The sequence below is a fragment of the Mastigoproctus giganteus genome, chromosome 5 (assembly GCF_048544385.1).
Source record: "Mastigoproctus giganteus isolate SK-2022 chromosome 5, ASM4854438v1, whole genome shotgun sequence".
NCBI classification, from domain to species: Eukaryota; Metazoa; Arthropoda; class Arachnida; order Uropygi; family Thelyphonidae; genus Mastigoproctus; species Mastigoproctus giganteus.
This window is the reverse complement of record NC_143579.1, coordinates 166,311,445-166,335,080: the sequence shown is the minus strand read 5'-3', so window position 1 is coordinate 166,335,080 and position 23,636 is coordinate 166,311,445. Positions and strand designations below refer to the sequence as shown.

Below are 23,636 nucleotides of genomic sequence, written 5' to 3'. Positions count from 1 at the left end.
CTGCGCAGACTAGACTGCCACGGTTCAATTAAAGGCTTTATAAGATATAATTTATTCGCAGTCTGTCTATTCCACGAATCCTGCCATTGGGAGTGTATCTTTTCGTGTATTATTCGCCTGCAGTCTGTATAAGGGACTGACAGGCAGCGATTATTATTGGGAACTGCTGATTTGGCTGCATTGTCAGCCAAATCATTTCCCTTAATCCCAATGTGGCTGGGAATCCAGCAGAAGCGGATATCATATTCACGTTCTCGGAGGAAGTGAATCTTCTGCTGAATGCTAGACAGAACTGGATGAGAATTATATCTCACAGATATTAAAGCCTGTAACACGCTGAGAGCGTCGGTATACAAAATGAACCGTTGGTATTCGCATTTACTAATGTGATCCAAGGCTAACTCTATAGCGAGCAGCTCTGCAGTAAATATGCTGCATTCAGAGGGAATCTGCTCTGATGTAATGCTGTCTGTAAAGACAGCAGCAGATCCCACATATGATTCCGACTTCGAGCCGTCTGTGTAAACTGGCGCGAAGTCAGAATATTCAGCTCGGTGTGCTGAATAAAGCTGCAGGTAGACAGACGATGGAGTGTCCGACTTTCCCCAATTTCTAAGTGACAAGTCACATGCCGGGAAATGAGCATGCCAGGGTGGAAGGGGTTGCTTCGGTGTTTGGGCAACCTTGTCTACCTTGATATTAAATTCTTTGAGTAGCTCTTGGACACGAATACCAAAAGGTCGGTTGGCAGTCCTACGTGTGTTATACAAATTTTCCCATCATGGCTCAAAAACGGATAGCCACGTAGGATGGTCTGGCAGGGATTTCAGTTTGAAAACGTAGTTTAGAGACAACTGCTTACGACGAAGCGATAACGGCGGTTCGTTTGCTTCGACGTATAAGCTCTGGACTGGAGATGTTCGATATGCTCCAATAGCGGTACGGAGTGCCAGATGATGGACAGGATCCAGCCAACGAAGTACACTGTCTCTGGCCGAATTGTATACCAGGGACCCGTAATCTAGTCTGGATCGCACAAGTGCACGGTAAAGCCGAAGGAGGGTACATCGGTCTGCTCCCCAAGATGTAGAGGAGACAGAGCGGAGGATATTTAGCCCTCTTGTGCACTTGGTGCGGAGTTGACGAATGTGATCAAGAAAGGTCAACTTTTTATCAAATACGAGTCCCAGAAATTTTGTATCCGCCGCAACTGGAATAGCATTTTGTCCGAGCCTTAATTCAGGTTCAGGATGAAGATTACGCTTACGACAAAAGTGTACGCAAACGGTCTTCTCCGGCGAGAACCTGAAACCATTTTCAAGTGCCCAGGAGTTGAGGCGATCAATGGCTTTCTGCAGTTGTCTTTCAATAACCCTCATGTTGCATGACTGACAAAATATGCTAAAGTCATCAACATAGAGGGCACCGTTTACGGTTGGAGGAAGTTGTTCTGTGATGGAATTTACTTTGATGGCGAAAAGCGTGACACTTAAAACTGATCCCTGTGGTACTCCCTCCTCTTGGCTAAAGGAACGAGAGAGTGAGGATCCCACACGAACTTGGAAAGATCGATCGGCTAAAAAGTTTTCAATAAAAATGGGGAGTCGTCCCCTAAGACCAAGGCTATGCAGATCTTTTATGATGCCAAATCTCCAAGTTGTGTCATACGCTTTCTCCATGTCAAAGAACACCGACACCAAGTGTTCGCGTTTTAGAAAAGCATCCCGGATGGATGTTTCCAATCTAATAAGATGGTCCAAAGTGGACCGGTTCCTTCGGAAGCCGCACTGGATGTTGGAGAGAAGGTCATTTGTTTCTAAGTACCATATTAAACGAGAATTAACCATTCTCTCCAGGATTTTGCACAGACAGCTAGTCAGAGCTATAGGACGATAATTGGTGGTGACTTTTGGATCCTTTCCTGGCTTAGGAAAAGCAAGGACGATTGCCTTCCGCCAGGAGTCCGGAAACTGCCCTTCAATAAAGATTCTGTTATAAAGAAGGAGCAGATAATCCATAGATTTTGGTGAAAGCCGTTTAATCATTTCATAATGGATGCCATCTGGTCCAACAGCACTTGCATTAGAAAGAGTGAGGGCTCTCTTCAGTTCCTGCATAGTGAATGCCCCGTTGTAGGGATAGAGGCCCTTGGACTTGAAATTAAGTGCCTGCTTTTCGATTTTATGTTTCAGGACCAGGAACTCTGGGGAATACGAAGATGTTGCGGAGATGTTAGAGAATGTTTCCCCAAGAGCATTGGCTATTGCAGTTGGATCTGCAATAGCGCATCCATTATAATCTAGGATTGAAGAAGGGTGGGATGTATATTTTCCCTTCATTTTCCGGATTTTATCCCAGACTACCTTAGAATTGGTAGCCTGGTTAATAGATGATGTAAAACGGATCCATGATTCCTTTTGACTCTGACGGCGAATGTAGCGTGCTTTGGCTCGTGCACGCTTGAAGGCTATTAGATTACAAGTGGTAGGATATCGACGGAATATCCCCCACGCTTTGTTTTGAGCCTTTTTTGCTGCTGTGCATTGTGAATTCCACCAAGGTTTGGGAAATGGTGGAAACCGGGCAGATGTTTTTGGAACAGCATTCGCAGCTGCTTGGACAATGATTTCTGTGATGTACGTTACTGCGTCATTGATAGGCTCCTGACTGACTGTACTGAGTTCAAAATTTGCCTGATGTTGGAAGGCATTCCAGTCAGCCTGATCAAACTTCCACCGTGGTAACCTAAAAGGAAGACATGGTCTCCCACTGTGTAACAAGGTTATCACAGGGAAGTGATCACTTCCGTATGGATTCTCCTCCACTTCCCAAGTGAGTGATGGGAGTAGAGAAGGGGAGCAGATAGAGAGATCAATGGCAGAAAAAGTACGGGTAGGCATATGGAAGAAGGTGTTTGTTCCAGTATTTAGAAGGGAAAGGGCATTGTCATTGAGCATACGCTCTATGACCCGTCCCCTTCCATTGATGTTAGCACTACCCCACAGGGTGTTATGTCCATTAAAATCCCCAAGAAGTAAGAAAGGGGGTGGCAACTGCGTTAGAAGATCATCAAGGTCTTCCTGGGAGATGTCAGTCCCAGGTGGCAAATAAATAGAGCAGACCGTTAATAAAAATCCCACAGTAAGGCGAATTGCAACAGCCTCTATGCTGGTTGTAATTAGCAAAGGCTGAACTGGGGTCTGATTACTCACAAGGATAGCCACTCCTCCATGAGCAGGACCATCCCCAATTCTATCCTTACGAAAGATTGTGATGTTATGCATGGTGGGATCATCATTTGCCTTTAGATATGTCTCCTGCAAGCAAAAGCAAACTGGCTCATGCTTTTGCAGGAGGGCCTTGATGTCATCTGTATTTCGCCGGAATCCACGACAATTCCATTGTAGGAATTTAGCCATTATTTTGGCTTGGTGGGTCCATCAGGTGGCTTCCGAGGTGCTGAGGGCTTACTTTTATCAGTCTTGGCTTTATCTTTTTTGGGGAAGAATGGACGCTGTCCGGTGTCCATTTCTTCCTCCACGAAGAGTTGCAAGACTGAATCGTCCGGTACCTCCTTGTCCTCTACATCCATTGATTCTGTTAATTTTGGTTGCTCTTTTTTACCACTTGGTTTTGTTAGTGGTGGAGCACTAGGAGGTACGGATATTGGAGTAGCAGCTGATTGTGTTTTTGTGGTGGGCTTTTGTGAACTCAATAAATAGCGTGCAATCGGCGTGAATGACTCTCTTGGTGGTATAGTCATATCTGTTTGTGTACCGATAGTGCACTTCGCAGAAACCTTCTGAGCATATGAAGGCTTTCCGCTATTTATTGGTTGTATGCGTTTTCTGGCCTCTGGGTAGGAGATGTTTAGCTCCGTTTTTAACTTTTGTATCTCCTTTTCGTCCTTCCACCGCTGGCATGCTCGAGAGTATGCAGGGTGCTCTCCTTGGCAGTTAATACAGTTAGGCTTAGGAGCTATACATTCCTTGCTCTCGTGATCTTTAGCACCACATCGAGCACAGGCAGGGTTACCACGACAAGCTGTTTGTGAGTGGCCGTACTTTTGACATTTAAAACACCTCAGTGGGTTTGGAACGTAAATCCTCACTGGGCAGTTTAAGTACCCTGCCTTGATGGAACTTGGAGGCCTTGGGGTGTTGAATGTTAGGATGAGAACTCGGGTAGGGACAAGATTCCCATCCTTACGCATGGATATTCGCTTGACAGCTGTTACTCCTTGTTCTTTTAATTCAGAGCAGATCTCTTCTTCAGAAACGTGAAGAAGATCCCACTCTGATATCACACCTCTTGAAGAGTTCAAAGTTTTGTGAGGGGTTGTGATGATGGGTATTCCCCCTATAGATGTGGCTTTCAAAAACTTTTCAGCTTGATTTACATTTGATGCTTCTATTAGAATATCTCCAGAACGCAGCCGTTTTACGGATTTGGGTGAACCTGCCATCCCTTCTAATCCTTTCTGGATGAAGAAGGGTGACATTTTCCCAAGTGACTGCTCTCCGGTGGAATGGAGAATGAGGAAAAGAGGTGTCACAGATGTTGTTTTCTCCTCAGTTCTGGCTCTTTTAGCTGAATTACTTTCACTCTCATCTAACGATCGATTAGGTAGGGGCCTTGTTGGGGCCCCAGAAGAAGGATTTAAATTACTCATGAGAGTAAAGAAAAAATGTCTGATGCCTAAGTACCTCACCCACCACGGAGCCCTACGAGGGGGCGCCCACCCGTGAACTAGCAGGTACTGCGTACACGAATGGGACGCCGAGTTCGCTTAGAACACCATACCCACGTTACCAATAAGTCTTTATCCCGTCCCAGGACCAAAGGGAGGGAGACTTATTGGAACGCAGTTGACCCTAGCAGTATAGAACCACCCGCCGATTGATCCCAGTCGAGCCGGTCCGGGACCGCCCGTCTTGTCGAAGCAGGGGCCAAAGTGGTGTATTAAGGCTGGGCCCCTCAACCACCAGGATCCCCCTTTCCGCTTCCACGGGTCGCGGCGCACGGCTGCACACGCCGGATTCCAAAGATGTAACCCTGGAACCAAGGTATGGGCGTTAGATCCCAGTGATGCTAATCTGGAAACCCAGCAGCATCACTGGGAGGTCCCCTCACCACGTACAGGTGCCCACGTTGAGGGGATGGGATGGGCTGAGAGGTGGCAACTGAAGTTTAACATCGGCAAATACAAAGTACTGCATACGGATGGCAGTAACTCCAGAGTAACATACCAACTGTGCAGTACTACACTCAGGGTAGTGCAGAATGAAAAAGACATGGGGGTAATTGTGCAGTCAGAGAAGTTTTCTGAGCAGTGCAGACAGGCTGCAAGAGTAGTCCATGGGGTCTTGTCAATGATTTATAGGAATTTTACTAGCAGGGATGAGGTGATCATCCCCTTATTCCACACCTGAAGGAGCATAAATTTAAATTGTGGAAGGACAGTTGTAGAATAGATGTGCGGAAATTTACTTTTAGCCAACAGGTGGTTGATTACTGGTACAAACTTCCATCTGTCGGTGTGGAAATTGACAGCTAAAATAAATTCAAGGCTGAACTAGACAAAAATTTTGGAGTGAATGGATGGGTGAAACGGGAATGGTTTTTTTTTAGCTGATGCTTGCTTGCTTTGCATCCTATGTCTCTACTAATGCTAACATCCTGACAAGGGAGATTGATACAGAATTTGGATGGACTATTCTTGCCCACCCTTCCTCCCACACAGTTATAGCTCTATGATGGATGACTTTTGTGGGAATCACTTTGATGATGATGACAATGCTGTCAATAGAGCCACTATGGAAGCGGCTCATGGAGGCTGGCAGCAACTTTCATGAGAGGGAGACTGAGCCTTTGGTTCAACTGTAGAAAAAAATTTACATTTGGTGGTCAAAATGGGGAAAAATAAATTTCAGTACAGTGTGTCCATAAAGCTTCTTTACAAAATTAATGTTTTGTATGAATAGGGTTCATACAAAACTTTTCAAGTTTTTACTTGCCAACTGTAAAGTGTGCATGCTGCGGCAAATGGCATCACAATACAAAATTGTAACTGTGGTGGAATTTACCAACAAAATTCCATCCTCTAAGATTGTATGGTTTCAGCTACGTAACGCTTTACATACTGTTGACCTTGCCACATTAAGCTTACAACTGGCATGTTGCATGGATTTTACTAGGCTTTGTGTAAAATTTCCTTGAATCAACTCCACTGTTCCCTCACTAACTTTTGTTTAGCCATCACTTTAGCTGGGATGACTGCACAAACAGGTGTCCTCTATGAATTTTCCATAACATTGCAGAACTGTAGGTCTACACACTGGCCTTCTTTTCAACTGTGTTCAAAATTTATTCAGCAATACCTGCACATGTTTACATAAACTTTTTTCATTGTTTTCAGGCTCTGAATCAATTCTGAAAATAAGCCTCTGAACACCCTGTACAGCAGATCATGAAAGAATCACTTTTGCTGACGAAATTGATAACATATAAAATCCACGATTTTAATTATTTTGATATATTTGAATTAGTTAGCAAGACATAAAATCTTTAGAATATGGTATTAAAAATAGAGAGGATTATAGAAATGATCCATTGTGGAAGTTGAGAGTGAGTGAGCAATCAAGTGATGTTGTCATCAGAGTTGTGTATTATTTATATGACAATATCCTTATCTATTTTTATTCGTATATTTTATATGAGAAATTTTTTTTATTATACACTGTGATTTCTTTCATTCCTTTACTCTTTTCTATATCTATTAAATATTTATTATGGTCATTGGGTCCTTTCTGACTATTAGTGGCTCCTGTCTGTGAAATGCTTTTATCATTGTCACTTTCTTCCTTTTCCTTTTATATACTGTATATATTTTATTCCTATATATATATATATATATGAAAAGAAATTAGAATAAAAATTAAATAAAAATCAAGCCAGCACATGGCAAAACAGTAGAGTGAAAATAGTCAAAATTAACATAAAAACAAAACCAACAGGGAGGGAAGAGAAAAGGGTAACAAGACTAAAAATACTGTAGCAGAAACCCTCCAAGATAATTTAGAAAATCTAAATGAAAAATAATAATAAATAGTCAATTAAATTTTGAATGCCAAGTCCTTTTCTCTTCCCTCCCTGTTTTATTTTTTAAAATTTTTATTATTAAATATTCCGTTTTCAACTATTTCAAACATTATTCAAATATATGTAAATTAACGTATGTCAGCAGAAAGGCTGAAATTTTGAAAAAGTATCAGTGGTTGTTCTAAAATATGCAGTGAAAATTTAATGTCCGTCAGACTTTTCCTATTAGTGATGCTGGAAGCATACTTTCATTTGTATAATTTTTTTTTGCAGAATGATAATTGGTCTTAAAACCTTACCAGGGACCAATGAAATGCCTTCCTTTTCAAGTAAGGCCCAAAACTAATAAAGGTTTCTTTGTTGGTAAGAGGAGGGGAGGCTGAAAATCTCACATTTCAGCCTCCCCTCCCCTCAATGAAAAATTCCCATTAATGGGCCTATTATTAGGGAAAAGGCTTTGGAGGTTCCAAAATCTATGGGAGTAAATGAGTTCAAAGCTTCTGTGGGATGGCTAGACAAGTTCAAAACTCGGTATAAAATTTCTTGGAAAACAGTAAGTGGTGAAGGTGGATCTGTTGATACTGGGGTTGTAACAGAGTGGACCGTCAAATTGGAAGATTTATGTTGTGATTTTGAAGCTAAGGATATTTACAACTGTGACAAAACAGGGTTGTTTTTTAAAGCTCTTCCTGAAAAAACAATGAGTCTAAAAAATGAAAAGTGCCAGGGTGGAAAAATTTCTAAGGAACACTTGACTGTACTATTGTGTACAAATATGCTGGGAGACTGTGAACAACCTCTTGCTATAGGAAAACCACAAATCCTTGTTGTTTCAAGGGCATAAAGTTGAATCTTTTGAATGTTGACTGGAAGTCTAATAAAAAAGCTTCGATGACACGAGATATCACGAGTGAATGGATAAGTCACTTTAACCAAAACATGATTCGTCAAAACAGAAAAATTATTTTCATGGATAATGCTGCATCTCACCCGCACATTGAATTGTCCAACATTCAAATCGTTTTTCTTCCACCAAACACAACTGCAGAGTGTCAGCCCTTGGATCAAGGGATAATAAAAAATTTTAAACTTCACTACAGAAAACGTGTTTTAAGACATCTCATTGCAAACATGAATGATGTAACATGTGCGAGTGACCTTGCAAAGAAAATCAGCATCCTAGATGCGATTCAATGGATTTCTTCTTCAGTAAACGCAATTAGAAAAAACTGTTGTGAACTGTTTTGTGAAGTCTGGCTTCTCAAACGCAAAAATTGAAGTTGTGAACAGAAATATGGAGCAACAAGAAGAACAATAACTTCAACATCTATTGATAATGTACAATACTTCAGCTACAAGTGACCCCGGCTAGAAAGATATAGACTCGAACCTCACTACAGAAGATGGTGCTCTAGATATCAACAACGTTATCATCGATATTGTTCAAGAAGTTCCTCATGAGGATGAAGAAATGGAAAGGGGTCATTCTGTCGAAGAACATATTACCGACGAACCACCGATGAAAATGGAAGAAGTGCTCATACAAATCAATCGTTTACAAATGTTTTTCGCCGCTGAAGAAGATACTGAAGGACTTTCGATGGTTTCTTCACTTCAAACAAATGTTGAAAACAAAATTATCAGCCGGAAGAAGGTGCAGAAGAAAATAAGTGATTACTGTATATATTTTTCTTAAGATAAAGTCATAATATGCATAGCACAATTGTATGTATATTATTTACAAAAATATTGTGCAAAATCTGTATATAATTTAATTTTACATTAAACGTTTGACGATTTTTCTTTATCTCTTGTGTATGTAATTGTATATTATTTACAAAAATATTGTTCAAAATCTGTATATATTTTAATTTAATTTTACTCATATCAGATGAAATTTGTTTCCATTCTTCAACTGCAACAGTGAGAATTTGGATTTCAATTCTTGAAATGTTAATTCATTAAATTTTATTTACATGCACATGGTGTCTACTATGTTCATTCTGTTTATTACTAGCTCCTAAATTATGTTACTAAGAAATTATACTATATATATATTTTTAACAGTTTTATATTTGATTATATGATTGATTTCTTACCATTCCTGCCTTCTTTATAGATAAGTATGCAACTTAAGCAAGACAAAATAAGAACAGTTCCCATAACCATAGAAATTGCTATCATCCAGGCTAGTGAGCTGAAATCTTCTGTATTAGCCAACATATGTTGTAAAACTTCTAGATGTAGACATAAAAACAGTTATAATTTAAAATTATCATTCTGAATGTGTAAGCCATTCTAAAACAAAAAAAGTACTAAATTCTATCGGTTTAGGGAACTTAATTTAATACATGCAAAAGTTATTCATTAAATTCCAAACAACTGTATTTCAGGCTGACGTTATGTTCTACTACAGAGATTATTAATTAAGCATATTCCTTTGTGAATTATCTTAATGGATAAATCCGAGATATAAATGACTGATATGGATCAGCAAAAATGCACCATTTTTATCATGGGAGGTGCACAAACTTAGTGAGCAATGTAGTGAAGAAGGGTCACAACTACTCTTTATCCTTTCTATCAATATCATAAGATTATTATTATTATTTACTTATTAAAAACCACTAACAGCATATGAAATATCTTCATGCAGCCAAAAACTCTAATAAATTGGTCATTAGGTTTGATATAAATAAAAATTTTCAGATTATTCAAGTAAAAAGAGAAAAATTTAAATTAAAAAAGAAGCTAAACTGGATACATATAGAGCTACTGGCTCAGTCCACCATAATTTAAATAAAATATTTACATAATAAAATGAAAGATCACTAGCAACTGCAAGGTGATAATTAAAGTGGGATAGTATGTGCCATCCCACTTGATTACCACCTATTTTTGAGCAGCACCTGACAGGTGCTGCTTCAAAATAATGATTCCCATTACTCTTTAATTAATGATTTAAATTTATAATTAAACTTTTACTGCAATAGTTCTTGAATTTTTTTACAGATTTGCAATTAAATTGCAAAAAAATTATATGCAAGCATGTGCCAGGTGCTGTATGACCCTCTTTGTAACTATTTGTGTTAAAACTAATGTGGGCAGTGATACGAGTCAAAGTATTCTTGACCTGTAAACAAACTGTTAAGCATCTGTAGCCTTGTACATGTTATTTGTTACAGATTTGTTATTGCTTTTTCCTAAATAAACGTGGGAGAAAACAAAAGCTGATATTTACAACATGAAATAGAATATCTGTTTCAGATAGATACTTCTCTTTGGAAAGCATGATGTTTCAAATTTCTTGTGCTGTGCAGTGCAGCAAATTTGAAATAGATTTTGAGAATGGAAGTGAATAATAGTATCTATAAAACGATTAGGTATGCTGACCAAATTTTCCAACTGCTAATTGTTGCCAGCACCCATTCACATGGTTCACCTCGCATGACTACCATACTGGGCATTCTTGATTAATTTTTGTACTAACATTTTTCGACTGAAGAAAGGCAACCTATGCCTGATTATTTTAAGTGTATTTTATCTGTCTCCAATTTAAAAAAAAAAAAGTTCTAAGTTTTAAGAAGTGTAAAAATGGCTGAACAGTGTGTAATAACTTACACACTGTTCAGTGTGTAAGTTATTACACAGAGAAAATGTAGAAATGCTAATGAAACATTAGAGGAGAGTTCTAATAGACTAAGAGACCGAAACAAGACTCTACAACTACAAAGACAGACAGAAAACACTGAAGAAAGATAAGCAAGATTGGAAATGAGAAGACGGGCGAAACACCGTAAGACTAATCAAATAGAAGTACCAGATGCGAATAATCAACAAGCTGTAATTAATGTGGAAGACCATGACATAGGAAATACGTGTTACAACTGTGCGTATTGCAATGCAAGATATTGGGGACATGAGTTCAACACACTGAATAAATACACTAAATGCTGTCATGATGGAAAGGTTTCACTTGACCCACTGTCTGAGACACCTACTCTATTACAAGAGCTGCTTACAGGGGATACATGTGAAGCAAATAACTACAGAGAATACGAGAGTACAACTCAACAATGGCACCTCCGTAGCCAGGTGGGAAGGAGCAGCAGTGCATAGCACACGCTTCTTGATTAGACCGGGATTCGAGCCCATCACCACCAAATACGGAGGATGCGGAAAGGTCAGGGAATGACCACCGCATATCCCGGAGCAATATGGCCTTAGTTGCTAATGCTCCTAAAAACCAAATAACGAACAACTCAGCAATAGTGTGCGCATCAATGGGAGCACAGATTAAATCACTGCCTGGAAATGGTCCATACTGTTTTAGAATACATGTCCAGATTTACTATTTGGTCTCACCGCTATACACAAACGAGGCAAAAAAGCCAGGATATGGAGACAACTTTATATTTTCGATTCTGCTGAAGCAACAACAAAACACTTGAAAAACAATCAAACCAAGGGTGTACATGGCCGAAGTAATGCAACAATTGGAAGAGATGCTGCAACAAGTTAACCCATCTGCTGAGTCATATACACAAATGCATCAAATAACCCAGGCCAATCCAACAACGAATGTGTGCATGGCTGGCATTTCAGTGTTCTCCCCAGGACCTATCGAATGGGCGCACCGCCCAGCGAATTTAACTGACTGCCCAGCTAAAATTTAAGCCATTAGCATTAGTAGAGGCATATGATGCAAGAAAGCAAGCTTATTCAGCATCAACCCAAAAAAAAAAAAAAAAACACAACCACTGCTCCCATTTCACCCCTCTGTTCGTTCGAAATACCTGTCCAGCTGAGCCTTAAATTTGTTTAGGCTATCAACTTCAACAACAAGTGATGGAAGTCTATTCCACAAACCAACTGCCCGCTCGCTAAAGGCAAATTTCCGCACATCTATCCGACATCCGTCCTTCCTCAATTTGAATTTATGCCCTCTCAGGTGATTATTCTGAGCAAGAGGAAGAATCCCATTGGCATTGAGCATGCTCAAGCCATTCAAAGCCTTATATACCTCTATCAGATCACCTCGCCGATGCCTAGTGTCCAGACTCTGTAATTTGCAAAACTTAAGCCTTTCTTCGTAAGAGCAACCCTTTGTTCCATTCACTAATCTTGTTGCCCTTCTCTGTACTCATTCCAGCAGCCCTACATCCTTCTTGAAATGAGGCCTCCAGACCTGTATACAGTACTCAAGGTGTGGCCTGACCAATGCCTTATACAAGGGAATAATCACATCCCTATCCCTGCTAGAAAAATTCCTGTATATCATTGACAAGACACCAAGAGCTACACTTGCCGCTCATCTGCACTGCTCAGAGAACTTCATATCTGCCTGCACAATTACCCCCAGGTCCTTTTCATTCCTTACCACTGTCAGCGTAGTACCACAGAGTTGATGCATTGATCTGGGGTTACTGTTTCCCATATGTAGTACTTTACATTTGTCAATGTTAAACTTCATTTGCCACCTCTCAGCCCATCTGCTCAACCTTTCCAGATCCTGTTGCAGCAGCATAGCATCAGTAGTGTCCTTAACAACCCTGCCAACCTTTGTATCGTCTGCAAACTTGGACATTAAGCTTGATATACCATCATCAATATCATTTTTAAATACAGAAAACAACAATGGACCCAACACTGACCCCTGAGGAACTCCACTAATAACATTAGTCCACGTTGAGCAGTGTCCACTGATTACCACTCTCTGTCTTCTGCCACTCAACCATCCCTTTATCCATAGCAGCAATTTGCCTCCAATGCCACACTGCTCCAATTTGTGCAGCAGTCTTCCATGCACAACAGTATCAAAAGCCTTTCTAAGATCCAAATATATAATATCAAAGTTATTCCCTGCATCCAGTTCTTTTGTGACTACATCATAGTATCTAATCAAATTGGTCAGACAAGACCTGCCCTTAACAAAACCATGCTGTGTCTGAGCTATAACTGAATTCTTGTCTAGATGATCCTGCAGTGCTTCTTTAACCAGTGCCTCCATTAATTTTCCTGGAACCAAAGTTAAACTAACAGGTCTATAATTACTTGTGTCAGCCTTTGATCCTCCTTTGTGAATTGGGGTTACATCTGCACATCTCCAGTCTATGGGTACCTCCCCTGAGTCCAAAGAAGCTCTCATAATTATGGCTAGGGGTTTGCTTACTTCCTTTGCTGCCTCCTTTAATATAACTGGATAGATCCCATCCACCCCGGGTGCCTTTTTTTTATGTTTATCCTCAACAATTTCTCCTCCACTTTCCTCTCAGTTATTAGAAAATCATCTAGCTCACTGCCAATGTTTACTTCACCTACGACATTCCCCTTCCTGAATAACTCCTGATGTCTGAATGTAGATGCAAAATACTCGTTTAGATTGTTAGCCACCTGAGCAGGATCCTGAACTGTTGAACCATCAACATCCAGTGTACCAATCTGATACATCCCTTTCCTTTTTGAGTTTAAATAGGTAAAGAACTCTTTTCTGTTTTTCTTTGCATCCTTTGCCAAGGATCTCATAATCTGGCTTTGCCTGCCTAATCTCCTTTGTGACTTGGTTACAGACCAACTTATATCTATCATAGGCTTCCATGTCACCCATTAATTTGTATGTGTCCCATGCATTTTTCTTCTCTGCCATATGTCTCATTAGTTCATCTGACAACCATTTAGGCCTGAACCTTGAACAATATTTCTTAGTTGGTAATGTAAAGCCTAGTAGCTTCCAAGATAAATTCTTTGAATGCTTCCCATTTTGAATTTGCTGTTGGTAACATCAACAGTTGGTCCCACTATATAGAATTTAAATACTGTCTCAGACCATCATAGTCGCCTTTACGAAAGCAAAAACCCTTCCCTTTACCTCTGATGGTAGTTACCTCTTTGAGTAAATCCCACTTCAGCACACTGTGATCACTGCCACCTAGTGGTTCCTTTATCTGCAGATTCTTAATGCATGAAGAATCACTACTGATAATCAGATCAAGAGGATTACTCCCTCTAGTTGCCTCCCGAACATGCTGGTGTAGAAAACAATCATCCAATAAATCCACAAAAGCCTTGCTAGTGTGTGAGTGACCAACCCACAAATTCCAGTCAATATCTGGGAAATTAAAATCCCCCATTATAAGACTCTCTGATTTACTGGCCCACTCTATTTCCCCGTACAGTATCTTATTATACTCATCAGAGTCATTAGGCCTATAGCACACTACTACTCTCAATTTTGATTTACCTATGCTTATGTCACATCAAACTGACTCAACATTGCCCTGTCCATCGATGTCAACTGGCTTCACTTCCTTGGATTTTATGTGTTTCTTAACTAATAGCATAACCCCTCCTCCCTTCCTATCCTGTCTATCCTTTCTGTAGACGTTGTACTCCCCAAATTCCAGTTCTGCATTCCTTATATCTGTGTGACACCACGTCTCTGATATCCCAACAATATCTGCCTTTGATGTTTTGAGCAATACCTCAAATTCATCAAATTTATTTACTAAACTCCTAGCACTGGTGTACACGCAAGTATACATGCACCTGTTTCTATTCTTAGCTACCCTAAAACAGCCCTTGTATTTACTTGTTCTGCAATGACTCCCAGCAGTCTCTGAAATATCCTGCAACTTGTTTTTCAGACTGCTTCTCATTCCAATAGAAGCAGTGCAAGAATCACTTTCACCTCTGCCAGCAGCTACTGTTAATCTATTAGTCTTTGTCTCCCCCCAAGCTAGCAGTTTCCCGACCCACCTAACACTGCCTCGATAGCATCAGCAAATATTCTTGCACCCTTTCTATTTAAGTGTATCACATCCCTGTAGAAGCAGTTTCTCCTGTTAACAAGTACAGGCCATTCTGAAAAAAATTCTACCCCTTGAGCCTTGCACAATCTTTCCAGGGCCGAACTGATCGACAAGGCTCTCATCATATACTCCCTCCTATCGTGTCTGGGTAGAATTGCAGACACTTTCAAATTCAACCCTACTTCACGGCTTTTTTTCAACAGTGACCTGTACTTGTTAAGTAATATCGCTGGTCTCCTACTCTTAATATCATTAGTGCCAATGTGTACAACTATATCACCTTTTGTGCCCTTAAAAGATGATATCCGCTCTACAACGTCATCAACCTTTGCCCCTGGCAGACATACCCTGGTCCTGTTCCACCTCCTTTTTACAAAGCATGTTCCTCGTTTCCCTGACAATAGAGTCACCAACAACTACTAGTTCCTGTGGGACCAGCACATTCTGCCTTGGGGGATGCCTCTGTGTTGCAAGATGACCAAGTGCAAGCTCTGGCGTTGATGTGGGCAGCTGAGAGCTTGATGGGCCCCTCAATTTATTTCCTTCGAGGGCATCCACCCTGTCCTTCAAGGTCTCATATAGGCCCATAACAACGCTGAGTTGTCGCCTAATTTCCTTGCATCGTGCACACACAAAGACATCCCCCATGGCAGTGTCATGTCCTGTACCTGATTGCTCCTCAAACATCAAGCAAACAGTGCATCTTAAAAGGCTGTGATTCAGGGCAACTGCCCCCATCAGTTCTCCTGAGCCACAGCACTTCCATTAGCTTGAGCCTTTTGCTTTGCTGCTCTGGTCTGAGTCATGATTTCGATTTAATGTGAATAAAATTACAATTTCAGAACAAAATTAAAACCTTAAACTTGTATCCTAACACAGTTATAACGCTATATTTATTTTTCAGTATTGAGTGTTATCTACGAGTTCCCTTTACATAACTTCCGTATCAAGTTATGTATTAATTATTTGTTACGTTTGTACTCTAAGTCGTTATATATATATAGTTAAAAGTACAATTTAATTGAGAATGAAGTTTAACAAGATTAATAGATTTACTGATTAAATGACAATATTATATTATGCACTATACTATACAAAGCTAATGCTATCGAATTCCGGATTATCGAGGTACAGTATGGTACTGCTCACTGATCTCTATCAATATTAATTCCAACATACTATGCGATCGAAATCAATGCAACAGGAGCATATAATGTTAAATTATGCAATTAATTTTTGCTCTAGGTTGCTTAAGTCACATTTATAAACAGTGGCGGCTCGTGACTCTGATGTATGGGGGTGCTGCTTCTTAAAGTTACATTAAATTGCCCTGGTTATAAGACATGTAGAAATAGATGGTAATAATAATAATAATAATAATAAGCAAGTTAAAAATACTACAAAACATTAATTGGACACTTACCATTAACAGACTTGGATAATCTCAAAATTTTATTTAAAAATAAAATCCATTCTTCGGTTTTTATTTGTTGAAAATATATGAATAACTTTTTTATTCAAGTTTAGTGCACTGTTCAAATTGGCACTGCTCGCTCCGCAGTTCCTTTGACTCGTTTTATCACCTCTAACAAATGCGTATTGAAAACCTGCCAACTAAGCATTGACTCAACCACTGGGGCCAAAATGTGGAACTGCATAGTGCACAGTTCCACCTACGGTTAAACTTCAAAGTTGAAAACAATTTCATGTTTTTAATCGTTTATTATTGAAATCATTATTGGAAATAGAGGATGACTATACTATATGTGGGACCTGTTAATAAAAATATTCATTACATTGCATTGTTCTTCACAAAATTTTGCATAACTCCGTTGAATGTATATTTAGATTTACAAAGCTGGGGGTGCTGCAGTTCCGCAGTGCCTACCAATGAGCCGCCCATGTTTATAAATAACAGAAAATTTTATAATACTGCGAAGTATTACACTTCCCCACCTGGGTACTTCATAATGCCACACTGCTGGCAAATATTCCGGGGAGAACACGGCATTTATAGAAGACCCAGACTTAGATAAGAGATGATATAATGCACCTACATCCAAAACGGAGATTGCTGCAATATTTGTTGGAGAAGATGGGGGAACCACCTGTAGAATTATATTACCGCTAAACAAGAATGGTGAAGACTGAAGGATCTAGATTAAACTATTTATGCCATAATCAGATAGATGGCGTATGTTATGCTGGGTACCACCAGTATATACAGTAGACTCTCGATTTTCGGGATGGAGGGTAAAAAAATATTCCCGGTTAATCTAAAATACAGCAAGTTCCTGACATACGTAAGAGATACGTTACAGAACTTCTTACGTAAGGCGAGATTTGCATAACTCGGGAATGACTAATAAAAATATTGCTGCTATATCCCTGATATGCCAAAAGTACAAAACCCACATAATATCCTCAGAAGAATGAAGAAAAATAGTTATATATTTTTAATAAGTTCAATTAAAAACTTTATCAGGGGACAGCGGTGAAGTAGCTGGAGTGGCACATAAGAAAAGAAAACATAAAAGGAAGAAAAAATGCATGTTATTGTACTGTAAAAATTGGTATGTATTTCGTAGCCTTGGTTAATATTATAATTGACCTTCATTGGTGCCGACTGCTTCTCGTATTCTGTCTTTCTTCTTTATTGTGCTCACTGTTGCCACTCACAAATCTGAATTCCGCGCTATACTTGTTAATGTTTGGTCATTTTCATACATCCTTATTATTTTAATTTTCTGATCCAACTCAATCGCTTTCCTTTTCTCGATAGATTTACTAGTGATTCGGGAGACGCCAGGTGGCGCCTATTAGTACACAGTGTGTGTTTAGCTCTCTTATTCAAAAGTAATTTAAATGAATTATATTAAATGCTCGACCATAGAAGTGATCCAGTAACCATCGATGAACGCCCGTCTACTCGTGTATGAAGTTTCAGCTGCGCTGCTCCAGCAAAAGTTAAATATTTTGTATATTTCTCCTTTTGGCTTGGGACAGACAATGCACTTCTTCAAGATGGACGCTAGCTTGTAGTAATTCTTGTATAGCATAATTTGCAGTTAGTGGACACTAGCTTCGCTGACCAATAACATTTTCCCTTCGCTCTCTCTCCGTTTCGTGTCACCTCCCTGCCTGCGGCGATACTCTACAGCAGGAGGTCCCGTTCACAATTGGAGAAAGCTTTGTTTTGCTGCAGTGACAAACAGGCTTAAGTTTTGTGTGACTACCAAACACGCCTACACAATAGCGTATTATAAACAATATACATATAAATATTCTGTTAAAATTATTAAATTCTGTTAAACCTTTTGTTTAGTAAGAAAACAAGTTCTGCATTTTCTATTTGAAAAAACATTTCTGCTGTCCAGCTTTGCGTCACGCCAGGCAAATTTCTAATTAGATGTTCTGCAGTTTACACCACGCGGTCAAGCCTGATTGGTCAAGCCCTGTTTTGAATGACCGTTAGAGTGAGTTGGCAGCTACGTACCTAAAGATCTATATCCAGAATATTTATTGGTATTAAATTTATTTCATTTAAAAATTTAACAAATAGAAGTTATTAATTTCATTACATTTAAGACATTGATATATGTATATAATAATATGCGCAGTGCCGTGCTCCCGATGGCTCCCTAGGACGAACAATAAACCAAGCTCATCATCCAGTATTCTTCTATCTAGGGGTTAAGACTTCCCCCCCCCACTCGTAAAACTCCGAGACTCTGAACTAAACATTGCATCCCAGCAGCAAAGCAACTCAGCAAGCCCTTCATCCCGCATATTTTCATCCCTCACATTTCATCCTGCTGCAAAAAATTATCTTGGCACCATTATCCAATTCTTGGGGGCACTGCATAATTTTAAAGTGGTGGATTAGTTTCCATTCCATGAAGCACGATGGAATTCAAGAACACCAGCATGCAGGAAGCGACCGATGAGATGAGGACTGTACCAGCCACGAAAAAGAAGTGGAAGAAGCTGGACACGTCCAAACCTGACAGAGAAACGCGAAGCCAGAGTGCTCAGCTAAAGGAAACCCAGAAGAATTCCCTCCCAAAAATTGATTTGACTGTGGAGAAAAAACAACCAGAGGCCTCTGCACCCTTGGACCCCTCCTGGCCAGAGGGCACATTGTTGGAAAAAACTCAAATCCTGCGTACCGCCCTTGAGGATCTGATGAAAGACTCTAACAACCGGATAACCACTGGAGTTAGGGGACAGATTGTTTCCCTCTGGACAAAGTTGGAGACAATTCTCTACCAGACAAACCTAAAATATGAAACAACTGCTGTGAAACTGGAGGCATACCTAGATGGTGGGGCAAACAAAATGCAACAGCGTGCCCCATCTTATGCACAAGCGCTGAGGACATCAGCTGGTGAATCAGCAATAAAAAGCAGTGTACCTGCTACAACAAAAAAGACCTTGCCAAAACAACCACACCTGGTGGTACTCCGACCAACAACCATTGAGGAAAATCAAACAAGCGAACAATTAAAGATGCAAATCATGACCAGCCTAAAAGAAGAATTCAAGGCAACCAGAATAAAGTCGGTCAGGAAAACTAGAAATGTCGGAGTACTGATAGAGACAGAAACAAGGGAAGAAGCACAAAAAATTATCACTAATACCAAAATCACTGAGCTGGGGCTCACAGCGACTACCCCTAAAAGAAAAGGGCCCTCAATAGTTATTTATGACCTGGATAAAGACCTGACCCCGGACCAACTAACAGAGGAAATTTATCAAAGAAACCTGATGTCCGCTCTCCCAGAACACAGAAGAGACGAACTGCTGACACCAAAATATTCAACCAAGTCCAAGAATGGCACTCAACGAAACTGGATAATTGAACTTATGCCTGCAGCATGGAAAGTATTAAACACTCAGAACAGAGTATATGTAAATTGGGGCAGCCACCGCTTCCGTGAACATGTGGCTGTACCCAAATGCTTCAGGTGCTGTAAATATGGGCATACAATGCACACCTGCACTCAGACTGACCCCACATGCGGCCACTGCTCGGCAAAAGGCCACACTTACAAGGATTGCCCAAACAAGAGTACTGACCCAATCTGCACCAACTGCAAGAGTCTGAAGCTGGACTGCACCCACTCAATCAGGGATAACAAGTGTCCCACCTACCTGAAGATTAAGAGCTTGTTCCAATCCAGGCTGGATTATGGGGACGCGCCTTAGAGGATACAATACTACAGAGGTAAAATTTCTGCAGATCAACGCACAGAGGGCCAGAGCAGTAGCGGATCAGATCCGTATCAAGGCTGAAGAGGAGAATGTAGACGTCATGATAATACAAGAGCCATACTCAAACATGAAGATAGTCAGGGGATACCCCTTGACCTACAAGATAGTACAATTCGAGGACGACACCCCCTGGGCCGCAGTCGCGGTCAGAAATCCGGATATTACGGTGACCAAAATCACACAGCTTTGCACAGCCTGGGCTGCATGTGCCCACCTCACCACAGCTCTGGGGGCATTTTATGTTATTGCCCTCTACTGTCGACCGGGCGAAGACATAACTTTCGCCACAAGATACCTCCAACTGGCTGCTGACACCCTTCCCAACGCAAAAATTATAATAGGTGCAGACGTGAACTGCCGGTCACCAATGTGGCATAGTCACACGCCAGACAGACATGGCACCAGAAACGGAACTATATTGGAAGAGTTCCTTGCAAATTCAACGTTGACAGTGTTAAACCAACCAAACAATCTGCCCACATTTAGTAATACACTGTGGGAGGCCACCATAGATGTCTCCTTGGCTTCCAGGAACATTGCTAATAATACTACTGACTGGTCCGTCCAAGAGGCCTGGACAACATCTGATCATCGAGCCATTACATTCCAACTCAACAGATCACTGACTAGGGTACCGGCAGCTAGACAAACCACTCACAGATACTCCATATCCAAAGCAAACTGGGAACTCTTCCAAAGTACCTTAAAAACCAGCATACAACAGAGACAGAGCGAGCTTGAGAGACTCGAAGACCCAGATCACCTCCAAAGCAAGGTAACAGAGATCATAACGCACACAAGCGACATTGCTATTAAAAAGAAAAATCCAACCCCTGGGGCTGTTGGATTTTTCTGTTGGAACCAGAAGAAAGGCCTTTCAGCGGGCCAGGCGCTCCTGGCCGACGGCAGAGGTTGAAGTACTCCGACAACGCTACAAAGAAGCAAGGAACGCTTACACAGCCCAAATCAGAAGCTGTAAACAGCAATCTTGGGAGCGCATGGTCTCCACTATGGGAAACGAGAACCCCTGTGGAATCGTCTACAAACTGACCATGAATAAACTTCCCCGAGGAGAAGTTATTGCCGCCACCACATTGACCCAAGGAGGCATGTCCACAACCTGGGAGCAGACCATTTCCAATATCCTGGACACAGTCTTCCACCCGGCTTTACAACCAGAGACAACAGAGCAGATCCAACTCTGCTTAGAAAATGAGAGCTATCAAACAGCAACGACAGAACCTCACTTCACCGTGGAGGAGCTCAAGAGTGCTGCCACCCTCATTAGGGGAAATAAATGCCCTGGACCAGACCTCTTGGAGCCCGAAATCATCAAAAAGACAGTAGAGTGTTCCCCGAACCTGTTGCTCAACCTCTTCAACCTCTGTCTTCACTGTGGCACCTTCCCGACTTCGTGGAAGAAAGCAAACGTCAAACTAATCCTGAAAAATCCGACCAAACCACCACACCTCCCAGAATCGTACAGACCGATCGCACTTCTCACAGTCACAAGTAAACTACTTGAACGCCTTCTCTATAGACGAATAGAGCAATATTATGACAGGGCTGGCCTGGCCTCACCCAACCAGTTTGGCTTCAGGCGGGGTCGCTCAGCTGTGGATGCCTTAATACACCTACAAGAACAAGTAACAAGATGCACCAAGAAGTATTTCCTCGTGATTGCCGTGGACTTTTCTGGGGCCTTCAATGCACTTTGGTGGCCAAGCATCTTGGCAAGGCTTCGGGTTGCTGGGATCCCAGGCAACCTCTACAGGGTTATCAAGAGCTACCTCACAAACAGATCCATCAGGATTGTTGCTCCCTATGGAACCCTCTCCAAGAATACATTTTGCGGCTGTCCACAGGGTTCGGTCCTTGGACCACTACTGTGGAACATAGTAATGGACTCCTTCCTAGCTATAGACCTTGACGAGGTAAAATCACAGGCCTTTGCTGATGACCTCTTACTGACAGTGACAGCGGACTCAAGGACACAACTGGAGACACTGGCAAACCGGGCTCTGTCCACCCTTCAGGAATGGGCAAAGAAAAATCAACTTAGAATATCCCCTGCAAAGAAACTCCATCCTGCTCAAGGGGTGCCTCAACCTCAGGCGGCCTCCACAAATCAAGATCGACCAGAAAACAATTAAATTCTCAAAGCAGCTAAAGTACTTAGGCATGATTCTAGATCCGAATCTATCATTTCAGGACCACCTGAAATATTTGCGTACAAAAGTCAGACGATACACTGCATTGGTTGCCAGAGTCACTCGCAGAGAGTGGGGCCTAGACAGACGGGTGCTACGTCTTTTCTATAAAACCATCTTCACCCCAATTGTCACGTATGCATCTGGCGCATGGTATCAAAAAGCCACAACTGCTGTCAATAAACGAATCATTGACTCGATTCACCGATCAATCCTTCTGACCATTACTCGGGCTTGCAGCACAGTGAGCACGCATGACCTGCAAGTCCTTGCTGGTGTCCTTCCACTGGACTTAGAGATCATTCCACGGGGCCTCACGCACCACCTGGACAAGGGTATCCCACAGACATGTTTAGGATTCACCACTGACATCATCAATAGCAAGACTATGGAAAAGAAAAAGCTGCATGCTCACCTGCTGCAGGTGTGGCAGGATAGATGGGCCACCTCGCAAAAAGGCGAAATCACCAGAAAGTTTCTGCCCAACATTGGCCGAGTTTTTCCGAACTTCCCACCCTGGTTTCCCCCGGGCCTACAAGTCACATACCTACTGACAGGACATGGAGCTCTGAATGCAAAGCTATCCCTACTCGGAATACAAGAAGATCCCACCTGCACCTGTGGGGGGCTGGAGAGCTGGCAGCACCTCATGCATGATTGCCAGCTGTATGACGACCTCCGCAGTACATTCATCACCAAAATACAGTATCTACCATACGGACAGGAGCACCAGATCTTGGACACCAGGGAAGAATATCAGGCTTTCTCCAGCTATGCACTGGCCCTGTTCACAAGATGGAGAGCTCTTATCGCAGCGAACCGCAATCAACCACTGACACAATAAGAAAAGTAAAAACCTCGAAGGAAATCATCCCGCGGAAGACGCCTGAACCCAATGGCCTCCGATCATCAGGGCACTAAACCCTGAAGTGGAACTAAAGTTGAATAAATGAGAAATGACTCTATAAACAACATTGACGCAAACACCACATGGATGAGAAATGTCACAAGAAAACTCCACAAACGCCGACAAGCAAACCCGGACCTTTTGACGGTAAAGACTGCAGAACGGACGGGAACCACCCCATGAACGATCATGCTTCGGTCTGATCGCTCCTGGAAACGGACTAGAACCACTAGCAGCTCCGCTGCCAAATGCTATATGGCGAGCTGAATGGGGTACCCTTACCCTATTCATCTTAAATTCCCTATCCCCGGCAGGAGGGAGAGGAGACATGCTCTG

The 23,636-nt window shown here is 41.4% G+C and overlaps 1 protein-coding gene across 2 annotated transcripts in view; it reads right to left on the bottom strand.

The window, feature by feature from the left end:
* LOC150085814 (neural cell adhesion molecule L1) overlaps window positions 1-23,636 on the bottom strand; it is a 263,360-nt gene that overhangs the window by 54,165 nt on the left and 185,559 nt on the right. For both annotated transcript variants that reach the window (XM_090373501.1, XM_090373502.1), the window contains exon 5: window positions 9,201-9,338. In XM_090373501.1, coding sequence (XP_090229627.1) covers window positions 9,201-9,338 — 138 coding nt within the window. The remainder of the gene's footprint in view (window positions 1-9,200; window positions 9,339-23,636) is intronic.